At 40.3% G+C, this 15,026-nt stretch overlaps 1 protein-coding gene and 2 non-coding genes across 6 annotated transcripts; all 3 read right to left on the bottom strand.

Moving 5' to 3' along the window:
- Positions 1-8,572: 8,572 nt before the first annotated feature.
- Positions 8,573-14,101, bottom strand: LOC149832419 (DEAD-box ATP-dependent RNA helicase 47A-like). Of its 4 annotated transcripts, XM_090012455.1 has the most exons (4): positions 13,846-14,101; positions 13,105-13,211; positions 10,833-10,921; positions 8,573-10,510 (listed from the first exon to the last, which is right to left on the bottom strand). In XM_090012455.1, the coding sequence occupies exon 4, from the start codon at positions 10,430-10,432 to the stop codon at positions 8,849-8,851; it is 1,584 nt and encodes a 527-aa protein (XP_089868581.1). In that variant the 5' UTR covers positions 10,433-10,510; positions 10,833-10,921; positions 13,105-13,211; positions 13,846-14,101; the 3' UTR covers positions 8,573-8,848. The 4 variants fall into 4 exon arrangements, with proteins under 4 accessions (XP_089868581.1, XP_089868580.1, XP_089868579.1 ...); XM_090012454.1 differs by lacking the exon at positions 10,833-10,921; XM_090012453.1 differs by lacking the exons at positions 10,833-10,921; positions 13,105-13,211.
- Positions 11,472-11,610, bottom strand: LOC149832421 (small nucleolar RNA snoR135). The gene has a single exon (XR_016433491.1). It is a non-coding gene; the product is annotated as a small nucleolar RNA snoR135 (small nucleolar RNA).
- On the bottom strand, positions 11,987-12,124 carry LOC149832420 (small nucleolar RNA snoR135). The gene has a single exon (XR_016433495.1). It is a non-coding gene; the product is annotated as a small nucleolar RNA snoR135 (small nucleolar RNA).
- Positions 14,102-15,026: the final 925 nt, after the last annotated feature.

Here is a 15,026-nt window from a genome sequence, read left to right as displayed (position 1 = left end):
TATATATATATATAGTTATATAGTTATTTGCATGGCCCAAAAATAGCCTGAAAGATGACCCAATTTGGGGTCCGTACGCACCAAAATAGCAAAAACTTCAAACACGGAACTCGTAGATCCGCGTCTCAGCTTCGCACAGACACCAAGATCACTCTGATCCGACCATCGGTCTGGAAAAGGGAGCTGTGTTACCAGACAGTGTCTGGAACTTTCTGGACCACTGTCAAAACCCTGTCAGTCTGCTAAAACCTGACTTTTTGATGGGTTTACAAAACGAATCAGGAAAAATTTCCAACATAGAAGTCGTAGATAATCATTTTACCTTTCCGAAAAGTTATAACATGAAAAATTCCGACAAACGGTTTGAGAAATATCACCGGATTACCGGTCGATGTTCAGGACTTCCTGTACACTGACAGAAGTTCTGAACGTCTGCTAAAAACGAGGCTTTTTAGCGATAGTTGCAGACCGAAACAGTGAAAACTGTAAACATGTAAGTTGAAGAACCTTGTTTCCCCTTTCCGAAAAGTCCAAGATCGCTCCATTCGGACCAGTATCGAGTGAGATACGGTCTTTTGAGCAGAGGAGACTCCGGAGCTCCAGAACTCCGAAATCGCCTAAGGATAGTTCCATTGCGTGGAACGTCCGGTGTGTGCGTGTTTACCACAACGATGTGTCGATCCCTCTAAAACACACCCACACTCATACAAGTTTCATGGTATAGAAAAAGAAAGAAAACCCCAAACCAACCATAACAATTTTTACATGCATTTTTTTCAAAAGAAGTGGAATGCAAAGTGGAAGCTCTTCACCTTCGGGGTTTTCCGGCGTAGGGACGGAGATGGTTCCGGCGTGGTGGTGCCCTCACTTGCACTCTCTCAGCCACACTCACCTCACTCTCTACACTCTCTTCACTCTCACACTTGAGAGAGGACGGAAAAATGGAAGGATGGAGGGAGAGGGTTGAGGAGGAGGAAGAGAGAAAATGAATTTCTCTCTCCTCCCTCCCTTAAATAGCCACTCCAAGAGATGGAGGGCTGGGATGAGAGGGGAGGAGATGGAGGGCTCTCCTCCCACACGCCCCCCCCTTCCTTTAGGTGCTATAAGGCTAGCCCAAGGGGATTTGACCCCCTTCATGATGGGCCTAGCTCAAGGGTGTACAACCCTTGAGCCTAGCCCACAACTACTCTCCCTAAATTAGGGAGAGTAGGTCTCCCCATAGACCACCTTTTGACCCTAAGGTCAAACCCCTTTTTAAAATCAAATCAACCCTTTTTTTTTTGTTTTTGTTTTTTTGACATGATGGGCTGGAGCTACCCCCCCCTAAGGGGCGCCCCCTCCAGCCCAATAGCCGTTGGGTTTTGGGCTACAACTTGTGGTAATGCCAAAACCCAACCCCAACTTTTGAAAATTCATGCTTTTCAAAAATGCTATTTAAATACCATTTTTTTTTTTATTATTGTTTTATTTTAAGAGTAGCATGGGCTGGGCTCATGCTCACGTGGGCCCCATGCTAACTACCTTTTCCAAATTCGAAATTAGGTCTTGGAGATTTTTTGAAAAAGTCTCTTCTAACTTTACAAAAAAAATCAAATTTTAATATCTCATAAAACCTTAGTAAATTTTTCATTTAAAAGCTAGGTTTCAAACTTTTAAGAAATTTCATTTCAAACCTTGCCCTTTTGAATTAAAACTTAAGTTTTAAGCTTATTTACTTAGGCTTTCCATTCTGACAAATTCACTCTCGTCGTGACTCGTATTTACCGATATACCCGTTTCGCCCTACTACCAGAAATATTTCCTAGTTTAGGTTTCCAATTCGGGATGAACCTACTTAGATGAGTTATAAATCTAGTCTAGGGATATCGGACCTTAGTTCGCCAAGGTCGTCCTTAATTGCTTCGTAAATCGAATCTTACGTGATTAAGACTTCGTATCACGAAAAATTCTTGCGACAAAGCAAGAGTAACAAATAATGAAGCACATGCCAATACAAAATATCTCAGAAATATCGTGGTTCTTACAATGAATACCGCTGTAAACTCCTCCCATGTGAGGGCGCGTTGTTCATCAGGCGTATAGCGTACTTCGCGTGTCGTCTCCCACCAGCTCTTGGCATCTCCTTGGAGCCGATAAGTGGCAAAAGAAACCTGCCTCTCAGCAGGAACCTCGAGAATCTTGAAAATCTCGCTTATGGCGCGAACCCATTCCTCCGCTGCATCCGGATCTTCCTTACCAGTGAAAGCAGGAGGGCTCAATTCCATGAAGCGCTTGTACGACGCCCCATTGGTTGCGACAACTGGTGCCGCAATATGACCCTCATGCTGATGACCTGCACCATTGCCATTACCTCCGTTGCCGGCATGGTTCTGACAATAGGCCGTCAGATTCGCGAGGGCTTCAAAAATAAAGTCCCTTTGAGCAGTTCAACCTGGGGGCTGTCTTCCGGCCATCTAAAGACACACACATTGATTCATATTACTTATAAGTTGGGTATAAATACAAAATTCTCATTCATGTGACCCTATTAGATCTACGTTCTGATTCTTGCCGCATATATCAACAGAAATAATTACAGACATACAATTTTCATAAGTCATCAAAACAAATAAAATGGAAGCATACTTACAGCGATGGTGGTCGGTTGGACGAGCTTTGAGCCACACTTTCCTTATGCTCTGATACCATGTTTGTAACACCCCAATTTTTATAACCCGAAATTGGTGGAATTTTTTTTTTTTTGAAATACATTTACATCTTTTAGCAGTTAACAGCAGAAAAACACATTGGGCATAAAACTTGGCGTGCTACTTCAGATGAATGCTTGCAAACATATACTTATGGAATTTAAACTTTGACAACTAATTAACTATGCATGAAATAAAATTCAAGTTTCACAATATCCAAAATTAATCACATTTGTCCTTGAATTGAATTAAAGAAAAATCAGAGTTCAGAATTCATGAAGCAGAGGAAAGGTAGGCTCAGTCTCCGTCGCAAACTTCCGCCTTCGCACGTAAGTACCTACTCATTACCTGAAAATTTTTAAACCATATAGGGTCAGACAACATGTCTCAGTAGAGTAATTATGCTAAACTTGTAAGACAGAATAACAAGACAAGGATTTCAATAAAAATTTCATGATTTAACATTTAATTTAACTTAAACAATCATACAACAATTATGCATGTTTAGAATTTTCATATTTAACAGAAAGACATAATATCATATATTCAAAATACAAAATATATGAACCATTAAAATACATGACTTACCATATACAGAAGCTCTTTCAATGCATGCATATTTTCTTATCTTTAGTTACATTTTCTTAATTAGATGATGCATGCGATGCCAAATTAATGCACACACCAATTAAGTTATCACTTCTTAGCCCTACTGATACGACACAGGCAAACATTCTCAGATCAGGACCATGACACAGGACGTGTTTTACATGCAGGGGTGGCTTTAGCCTGGCCAGGTCCATTCACTAAGACAGGGTGAGGGACGTTAATACGAGAGAGATTCCCAACACCTTTCAACCCGATGCATCAGTTTTTCCTCATGAGTACAATAACCTCTACGCTGCAGTCTAATGCAGAGGTTTTCCCCCTAAAATCGTGGGAGGGGAGGAGCAACCTTCCGTGCCCGTAACAGAACTTGTCCCACGAAGTTTTGTATCACCTGCTACTCTCCAAGCAAGTATCTTGAGTTTAATGTCACATGATTACTTGATTTCAGTCATACTTTTGATGCAACATCAAACTTAAATCACTTTATGGTCATGAATGCATTCTTATAAAGCATTGGACAAAGACATATAATTAAACTTGTAACAGACATTTGAGCACATGCGTAGCATAAACATCTTATTCATTTTCACACATCATAATGCATATGCATGTACATGGCCAATGCAACAAGGAGAATATATATGAACATCCATATCAATGAAACAATCATATCATCACGATATCATGGACATACATGTAGTCAACACATTTTTAGAATTTAAAACATAAACTTGTATTCATTGGACCTTTTGATCCTAAATCTTTCATGTGTAACCTTCCATTTACAATTCATGCCATAATCATATAAGATTGCATAAAATCAGACCTGCATAATCATTCACATAATGCATACTAATTCTATAAAGAAATTAAATAAAAACATATATACTATGCACCCTTTGAGCCTTGATTTATGAATTTGCCCTAATTTTTCCAATTTTATAACTCTGTCTGACTGGTACAGAGCTCACAGAAAATTTTTGGCTTTATGAACAGAACTGAAATTTTTACAGTATATAGGAATTGTTTTCAGCTATCCGTAGCCGCAAACCGTTTGTAAAAACTCTTCCGTATGAGGGAGTTATGCATGTTTTACTACAGACCTATCAGTTTTTGTTTCGACTGTCACAGAGACGTGTTCATTCCATGAACAGAGCCCAAATTTCTACAGTAGATGCACAATGGAGTTAGCTTTCCAACGCAACAATCCGTTCATCAAAACTTCTCCGAACGAGGGAGAAACAACCATTTTACTGAACGGATGTCAAGTGGAAAACCTGAAATTCCGAGTTTTGCATTTGGGTGAATCAAACCGAGTCACCCGAATCCCAAGAAAAATTAAAAGAAATAGGGAATACGCATGAAATAAAATTCCGAAAATTTTAAAATATTCACAGTAGATGAAACACTTCATAATCTATCAATCCAAACTAATATTTGCATAAAAATCATCAAATAAATCAAATACAAATATATTTTACGAATCTATTTCTAAGAAACCGATTTTTATAATAAACCCGATTTCAAAAATGGTTTTCTTTAGGGGAAAATGTGTTTTTGCCATGGATCATTAGATCTGAGTCAAACCCACGGTTAGGAGGGTTTGATTATGATCCAAACTCATGAAAAAACATCAAAATCCATGCCAAGAACTTCGTTCTTGCAAGAAAAGCATAGAAACCCTATCTTTTGTTGAAAAAAATGTATTTCTTGATGGATGAACAGCCCTTTTTGATCGATCCACCAATCAGCCCTTTCTTCCAGCAAGATGAGGACCTTAGATATCCTCACCACACCCCTTGAGGTCTGGATCTTGCACTCAAGAACCAAAAGAAACCCTAAAAGAAGAGAATAGGGAAGGGAAAGAGAGGAGAGAGAGAAGAGGGTTGTTGGGGGAGAGAGAAGCTCTTCTTTTTTTTTCCAGCACAAATGAGGAGGGCAAGGGCTATGGGAGGGTTTTATAACCCTTCTTAAATTAGGTTATGTGCTGGAATTAATTTCAGCCCTTGATCTCATTAATGAAATTCATTTGGAGCCCTTGATCTCCACTTTGACTTTTCAAACTTTAAATAACCTTGAAAATCACTATACCTTTATTTTCAATTTGAATTTGAAGTAAGATGCCACATAGGATGGGACGGCCCACCTATGGGATCCTACTAAACTAATAAAAATGGATTTTAATGTATACAAAAGAAAACTATTATTGAATAATCATAAAATTCTAATTAAAAACCATTTTAGTTTTATATACCCACAACTCATGTGAAAATGTAAAGGAATTGAATATAAGTTAATTTCATCTTATTAAGCATGTTAATATGTATATTTTTAAAATCTACTTTTGTTAATTTACTTTATTTAAATAATTTTACTTAAAAGAAAAATCAACATTTTCTTTTTAAGTAAGACGCTTTCAATTAGACATCACTTAGAATTTTCTCAGATATCCAAACCATGTAGGGTTTATATTTACTACAATTTAATATAATTAAACCCCTTAATCCTTACGAATATACTCAAACATTAATTTTTTAAAGAAATTAGGGTTTTATATTGGCACGAAATTCAGGACATTTCACAATGCTATAGAAAAGAACTTAGAAATTTTCGGATATTACAGAGAGAATTGGTCTCTATTGCTCAGACCATGATTAAGATTAATGGCACTAGAGGTGGCCAAATCAAGTTGGGGCGTGGATTAAGGCAAGGCTGCCCTCTTTCGCCTTTGTTATATAATGCCATTGCTGAGGGTCTCGTGGTGTTGCTCAAGCGTGCTGTGGAGAAGCGCCTGATAGATCCTCTAGATGTTCCAGATTTTTCGGACCATATTCTTATTTATGTTGATGATATGATTATTTTTGGGCGAGCAAACGTGCAGCAGATGCTTAGATTCAAGCTTATTCTCCGGTTCTTTCTTTCTCTTTCTGGGTTTTTCCTAAATGATAACAAATGCTCACTTACTATGTTCAATGTTCACTCTCCTATGCTTGCAGCGGGTCAACGGATTTTTAATTGTACAATCTCTGAGTTGCCGATGACGTATTTGGGTTTGTCGTTACAAGTGAAGCACCTCTCTTCCGCTGCTTGGGCTTCAACTATTCAAAAAGTGAAAAACAAGTTTTTTTCATGGCAGGCATCTTATCTCTTCATTGCTGGTTGTCTGACTTTAATCAGACATGTTCTTTCTTCTATCCATGAATTCTTCATGTCAATGTTCGTGATCATGTGGGCGTGGAGAAGTAGATTTGTCGTTTAATGACAGATTTTCTTTGGTCTGGGTGTCAACTTAAGAGTAAGCGCCATTTGGTTGGTTGGAAAACAGTGGTGTTATCTAGGCGTATGGCTGGCTTAGGTGTTTTTTCTCCAAGACAAAGGAGTATTGCTCTTGTAGCCAAGCAATGTTGGATGGCCCATCAACCAGGTTCTCCATGTGCTTGTTTGCTTCATGCTAAATATGGTGCTCCTGATTTATCTCATTTTCGTCATGGAACCCGGGGGTTGGCGATCTCACACTTGCGAAGCATGTGGCTGAGAGCCTTATCATCCTTCAGAGATCAAATTGGGGATGCAAGAAATTATGATCAATGGTTGCAATGGGCGATTGCACCAAATGGTGTGTTCCACACCCACAAAGTGTATAGATCGTTGCTCCCCCTAGGGGAAGATTGGTTCCCTGAGTGTGCGTTATGGGGTAAGGGCCCTTTCCCAATATCTCGGGTCTTGGCTTGGTTAATTTTGCATGATAGAGTTCAGACTCACAGTTATTTAAAGAAGTAGTTTTCAAGTTGGTGTGTGTTGTGTCAAGCTGTTGAAGAAACTACTTTTCATTTATTCTGGTCATGCGCAATCTTTGTGGCCCTATTTAATAGGACGTGGAGATCTCCGAATGTAATTGTCAAAGCGGAGTCTTTTGCGCTTGATCTGCTCCTGGGCCCTATTGAAATTAGATGATGCAAGCGGTGGAGACTAATCTGGAAGACATGATTGCTTACTACTTGGTGGTTTGTTTGGATGACACGCAATGATGCTACTTTCTGTCAAATTTCGGTCATCCTTAATAATCTTGTCCATAAAATCCCGGTTGATGTATATGTGATTCTACATATGCATCTTAGAGACCTCTCCTTCCGTCTGAACAACGTTCACTCATCGGTGGTTTCTTCTAATCTAGTGGATCCTGGTTGAGCTTGGCTTTGTTGTTTGTTGCTAGCTGTGTGTAGTTTCTTTTTCTTTAGCTTTTGTTTTTCTATATTTTAGTTTTGTTTTCTATTTTGTTTTGTTCATGGGTTCAACATTTTGTTGATCTTCATGTGTGATAATGTTGATCTTCTCTCTCTCTCTCTCTCTCTCTCTCTCTATCTATCTATCTATATATATATATATATATATATATATATATATATATATATATATATATATATATATATATATGAGTTTGGCATAGTGCGATGAGGCCTGGGCCGCTAGACAAACGGTTTAGGTTCAATCAAATCTCATAGGCATTATTATGGGGCTCTGCTTGTTTGGTTGGAGAAGCTAGTGCACATGTTCAGACGTTGCAGGTTCAAAACTCAATGGTATAGTTGTATAACTGGTAGGGGTCTGACTAACCCCAGCTTGTCTTTCAAAACAAATCTCATAAGCATCATCTCCTTGCACAAGCTTAAGTCAGTGCCTCCCTAGGGGCTTGTTTGATGGTGTGCCCATCGATGCTTTTCTTTTTTAACTGCTCTCCTCATCCTTGTTCTTTTCATAACAAGGGGATTGGAACGTAAATAACTGTATATAATGAACGAGGCTGATGACGTTTGATATGTGCGCCACATCCAATGTTTGCCTCAAACTGAGGTCTTTTTAGACTTTTCGTCCCACGTTATCAGATTGTGGATCCACTGCAGGTCAGGGTTGGGTCATATCATACCCAACCTATTGCTGCTGCATTGTAGGATCTTGCTTGGATCTGAAATTGGTTTTGGATCTATTTCTAAAAAAAATTGTATCAATATTTGATCAAGCATACCCTCAGCATGTATATGATATGCTTGCACCCAAACACTGGTGGGCTTCTTCTAGCACGTTTGGCATTTTCCAGTGCTATCTTGCTCTGCCCCAAATATATATATTAAATAAAGTACCTCCACGGTGTTTTCACAAGAAAGATACTTTCTTTGATTCGATCACATGAGATTCACTTACTCGTACACTTTAGAAAGTAAATCTCATTTAAACAGTACCTCAAAATCAACCAATATAAAACTCTTTTGATACATAACTCCCAAAAAACAAGGTGAGTCTCATTCACTTTCTTAAGAACTCATGAGATTTTGAAAGTGAATCTCTTTTGAACAGTATTTTCAATTTTCAAAAATCACCACCACACTTATAAGTGTGATCCAGCCATTTTGACAGGTCATACAGTGATAACATACACTTCAAGCGGGCACATGTTATGAGTCTTGTGACTTTGGCATATACACGACATGAATTACATATATGATTTTGCATCAAATCCCAGCCTAGAAAGGCCAAGACCTTGGATGGACCTTCTACTACTTGCACTCAACCAACCGTCCCTCACTGAACTCACAAGCAACAATGTCAACTCCAAGTTGCCGCTGCAGCTTCTTCACCACAAACACCTCTGGCTCCTCGCACACAGTAACCACGTTACCCTTCCGGCCAAGACGCCCAGTCCGTCCAGCCCGATGTGCATAATGAACAGCATCTGTTGGTAGATCCAAATTCACCACAAGGTCACATTCAGGCACATCCAATCCCCTTGCGGATAGCTCATTTGTCACCAAAACTCTCAGGTTGCCATTTTTAAAATCCTTCAGTATTGTTGATCTTGCAAGCTTTCCTAGCTCACCATGCAGTTCTGCTGCCTTTACCCCACGAGCCTCCAGCTTGAAGACGGCATCTCTCAACTGCTTTGTATTGTTCATGAAGCAGATGATGGCCTTTGCGTCCAGCGCATGGACGCATCTCCTCATAGTGTCCACCTTGTGCTGACCTTTTGTCACAGAGTAATAGTGCTTCAGTGAAGGTGGCAGGCTCTCCACAGCCTTTACCTGGAAGGCAGAGCTTGTGGTCTGCATGCCAGATGCACACTCTGCCTCCAGAGAGACAATGTTGTTCGCACGAACTAGAAGCGGGTCCCGAGCCCAGCTCCTTGCAGCTCGCAGAACTGAAAATGGAATTGTAGCCGATACCATCACTGTCTGCCGCTCCTTGCTTGCTTCACTGATGATCTTCCTCTTGCCGACATGCTCCAAGATCCGGTGCATGTCCTCCCGAAAGTTGAAGGACAGGAGCTGATCCACCTCATCCAGGACAAGGAAACGACATTCGTGTGTATGCAGCTTCCCTGTAATGCTGATCTCAGCTAACCGACCGGGAGTCCCAACAACAATAAGTGGTTTGTTCTTCCTCAAAGCTTCTTCCTGCCTAGACCTATTGGCTCCACCCACGAGCTGCTGTACTGTTCTCTTGTTCTCGGGTCCAAGTAACTTCTCTGCTTCTCTCACAATCTGCATCCCGAGTTCTCTTGAAGGAGCAACAATGACAGCTTCAATGCATGATTTAGTCTTGGATTCATCTCCATCATAGCTTCCTTTCAGAGGCCCAACACATTCAAGTATCGGGAGTAGATAAGCCAGAGTTTTTCCTGAACCAGTATAAGATTGAATAACCACATCATGACTCTTGAGAATGGTAGGAATAGCCGAGGACTGAACATCAGTGGGTGTGGTCAGCCCTTCTTTATCCAGCCGGTCGAGCAATGGAGGTGAAAGACCCAGCTCAGCAAATGTTTCTGCAGCAAAAGGGGCTGCTTCTATGTCAAGAACATGCTTAATGCCTTTCTCCTTTGTCTTGTTTTTTGATAGTCTCGGTTTGCTAGAAGGAAGCACCACATGTGAATGAAGGGCGTCAGGACCTCTGGATTTCTTATTCTCAGTCTCAACTTCATATCCAAATCCAAGGCTTGAGAGAGTTAGCAGACCAGTACCAGTACTAGTTTGGCTCTGTATTCCATGATTAGCATGAAATCTAGCAACTTTATAGATCAACGAACTTTGTAAATGTGGAGATCCAATGAAGAAGCAGAAGCGCATGCTGTGGAAAGCAAGCATGTTTCAAAGGGTTGGTGCTCCTAGTAATCTTAGAATTAAGCTCCTCAAGATGCACAAAGTACCAGATCTACCTTCCGGCTGCAAAATCAATGGCCAGAAACATCCAAAGTTAAGTACATAAATCAGTGCAAAATTTGGTAAAAGCAACAAAAAACAACACTTTGATTTAGAAATAGATGCCTAGAACAGAAAGCTCGTGTTGATCATAATTGTCTCAACGCAATATGCAATACTTGTTCTCATGCATTACAAGGTAGCAATCATACGCTCATTTGTTTTAAATGCAAGGAACACTCCATATAAAGCAAACCGGTACCCACCAGTTAGCAATATGGTTCATTAAGTGGAGTAAGCTAGCTGTGTCTCCCAATATGACTACCAAAAGCTTTAGAAAGATCACCTTCAAGCAGAAACTCAAGTCCCCAAGGCTCTTAAAGCAATTCAAGTCCTATAGCACTCCAACAGCATGTAACTAATCGATCACATATTCTGGTTGCACAAGAAAATAAAAAATTATAGAAAGTTACACAGTGAACGTGGTTGCCAAGACATTTGGATAACTGTGGCAGTTACGGGTGGCCATTGGGCCCGGCCCAACTAGGGCCTGACAGTCCTGAACCCGGCCTGACTCAATTATACTCAGGCTCAGGATGGGCTTCGGCCAGGCCCTTTAGTCCCAACCCAGTTAACGTGCCAGGCCTATCGAGCCCTGTGGAAATTTGCACATAGGCCCGGCCAGATTAGGGTCCAATTATCTATTTGGGCCAGGCCCAGCCCGACTTGATTCGAGCCTGGGCAGCAAAATGCAGCCTGGACCCCACTTGATACAGGCTGGGTACCCAACATCCCATTGGGCACCCCTAGCCGCAGTTGGCTATTGCTGGCACTTCTTTTGTCATCAATGAATGGTTAGATAATATCCACACAGACAAAACCCACTCCATTTTGTTTATATATGCTCTAGTAAGTTAAAAAATGTCAAGAACACAAGAAACCTCAAGTAGAAACCCACTCCATCCCACACATCCATTCTACAAAGTTATGTAGGGAACATGATTGTCAAGACACTTCAATAAGCTTAAAAGTTGACTGCCCACCTTCCCATTTCAATGTTGCAGGCCATTCTTTCGGCATTAATGCATGGTTTACATAATACCAATACACACAGAACCTGCTTATTTTTGTTAAACAAAAGACCTAAAAGTCAACTTGCAAAGCATACAAGAAAACTCAAGAAGCTAGCCGTCACAGTAATCACATGGCAAATTCCAAACTTCGTCTTTGTTGCCTTTTCCTAATACCACCCATACAATATTGAATCCTTATCACTACCTTGCAAAAATGCCCACTCAATCAAGGAGACATGTCAATAGCCCACTAGTGGCCATGGCCCATATCACCTATATTACATTAATCTTAGCATCAAAATTTTCCTTAACCTAACCATTTATTTTTTCTTTCTTCTATGTGCCTGCACGCACAGAATTCAGCAAAGCTGTAAAGCATATAATCATAACTTTGTTTTACTCAACTAAATTCACATGTTATGAAAATTTATGTAGGGAAGGTGATTGTCAAGACATTTTAATAGGCTTAGAAGTTGACTGCCCACCTTTCCATTTCGATGTTGCAGGTCACTCTTTTGGCGTCAATGCATTGTTTACATACACTGCTGCACACAAAACCTGCCTATTTTTTTACTTAAAATTCCTATAAAGCTGCACATTGTACAAGAAAACTCAGAGAGCTTAACTGTCATACTAAACACATAATAATTTTAAACTTTGTTTTCTTTTTCCTAATTGGCTATTATCACACTACAACACTCCAAGCATTATCAACAACTTCATAAAATGCCCTTTCAATCAAAGAGCCATGTGTGCCATACAAGAAGACACTAGTTGACAGATTACCTACAGTACACCAACGTTAGTACCAATTTTCTCTTTCCTTTTCTCTATGGTTTACATAATATCAATATACACAACTTTTTTCTCTACATGGATACCTTACAAAGTAAAGATGCTAAGCATACAGTAAAAATGAGGCAGATCTCAGTCATGTCAATCATATGGCAAATTTTGAACAGCAAGCTAATGGCATTAACAGTGAAACACATAGAAAGCAAAAAACAGCATACAAGGACATTCAGTTGCACATAGGCAATTTCTTCTATCGTAAAAAATGGTATCAAATTAAGTCATTATATTCTTGCAAAAAAATGTAATAATAGGTTAATTGTTTCAGCATTGGTGCAAGTATTGATCAAACCTCATGGATGAATGGAGATTTAGAAGTGATGATAGTGTCACATCTAGCTCATAAAATGCCAACAAGTACTTTTAATACAATATTTAGCTTTTTCAATTTATGTACGAGGGCAAGTGAAGTCAAATGAGATAGCCGGATGGCTAGGTCGCACTATCATAACCAAGCGTCTCCGGTTCGAATCCCACAGGGGTTATCGCCAACTTGTCTGTCAGAAACAATGTACGAGGTAAAAGCAAAACTCAGCATTTGCTTGTTGAAGACCCAACAAGGATTAAATATTTTACCCTTTTAGATTTTTTTATTTAAAGATTCAAGATGCACTTTACGATGCAATCAATGTTAGAAAACTAAATTATTGATGAGATTGCACTATATTGGTGGTTTAAAAATATGAGAAATACCTATAAAAAATGGCGACAAATGTTTAGATTTCTCATGAAGATGTGACAATTTCTCCACCATGACCCTCAAGCAGAACAAGCCACCATAAGAATCGGCAAGCATGGGGCTTGAAGCCAAGGTCCAAGAAAAAATGTTAGAATTCCACCATTATAACATCCATGGAACGCATTTCTTCAGTTATGTATTTAATCAAACACTTGGTGCACAACATGTAATTCTACAAAGGTGCAGTGTATAAGTCTCCAAAAATATAATACACACTCCTTTAAATCTCAATTACCATAATGGGAGTAAAAGGCTAACCAAAAGAACCATAAACTAACATAAATTGACCCAAATCACTGAAAGGCATTCAACAAACACGTTAAGAGCAACATGAAGATTGCATCAAAAGAGGAGATAACACAAAGAAAAACAAAGACCTTAACAGCGAGCTCAAAAGCTCTTTGCAAGTGAAAACTTTCCCAATAATAACTCCAGTGAATGAGAGTACTGCGAGACTTCAGCAGTTTCATGAGGAAACCATGATTTCTTTTACACATTTGTTCACTTCATTATCTTCGGTTTAACGAACTGATCTTTCTAACAGAAAAAAGAAAGTGAAAGGAGAAACACCAACAAATTTTATATGAATTTTTTTTTGTGGGTCTGAAGGGAAACGCATTATTTCAAACTGAAGAAACTCCATGGCACTGGGAAGGATGAAGAACGTGATAGATTCAGGGAAGAAATACCGATACCTTGTAAAAGGAAAAGGATTTTTCTTGCCTTCTCTCCTTTATTTTTCCCTCTTTCCCATCGTTTGTGGTTCTCACTCGGTACGGAAGGGTGCAAGATGGACAAAACGATGGAGAGCATGAGCTCTTGGGACGCATAAATCCACGAGAGTCCGGATCGGGTGCAATATGATTGCACAAATATTTGTGCATTAAGCATCTCCCCTCCATCAGGCCTTGGGCCTTACAACTGACAGGCCCTATCCCCGAGATGGAGGGTGATCAGGTGCTTAATGCACAATCATATATTGCACCTGATCTTTTCACAATCTGCTAAGGGTTTTAAAGCCAAAATGTGTAGATGAAAACGGGTCCGACATGGGTCGAGTCAAGATTGATCAGATCTGATCTGAATCTTAATGAAAGGGTCCGAATCCAAAATAGAATGAATCTCACGGCATAATTTTGGATCCTGTATTGCTTCTAAGTTCTAACAATGACTGCCAACTCATCGAGTAAGATAGCGCCAGTGGCAGGCGTGGGCACATGCCCACCCTGACCTCAAATTCCCCAAGTGCCCACCTTGACCTGTCTGGGTGGTGGTGCAGCCCTATTCCAAGGATTTGATGGTTTATGGTTGGGTTTCCAGAAATTTTTGTTTCGCGGGGCAGTAGAATGATATTTGAGCTCACGATCAACCAAGTCTCGCAACTCACGGCGTTGGGCCAGCATGAGTGTGTGTGCAAACGCGCAAACCACAAACAAATAAACAAACTCACACAAGCTAAATAAGGTCCGAATTACAAGCTCTATAGAGCAACCCTTAGCACACGTAGGTACTTACTCAAAAAAATGCAAGTGTGCACTGGTTGACGGCTTTAGTGAAGGGAGGTTGCAGAGAAGTTGCTGCAGCTGGTTGTGACCACAACATGCAGGTCATTGCACATGTGCAGGCGCAGATGCAATGGCGGCAGAGACCTGTGGCGCGGCACTGCTCAGTGGCTGCACATGGGTTCAGAGCATAACCCGCGGGTGTGGCACAGTGCACGCGTAGGACAATGTGCAACACGCTCAAAAGGCAACCATGTGTGGTGCACGCAGTGCTGCAGCATGCAGCGCTAACAATGCGGTCGTGCACAGGGCAGGGGCACACGATGCACGATGGCACGTGCGGGTCACTGCACAGGGCACACAGAGTGTGTGCT

Source organism: Nuphar pumila, chromosome 7 (assembly GCF_984573655.1).
Source record: "Nuphar pumila chromosome 7, dmNupPumi1.hap1.1, whole genome shotgun sequence".
NCBI classification, from domain to species: Eukaryota; Viridiplantae; Streptophyta; class Magnoliopsida; order Nymphaeales; family Nymphaeaceae; genus Nuphar; species Nuphar pumila.
The sequence above is the reverse complement of the archived record's forward strand: the minus strand, read 5'-3'. Positions and strand labels throughout refer to the sequence as shown.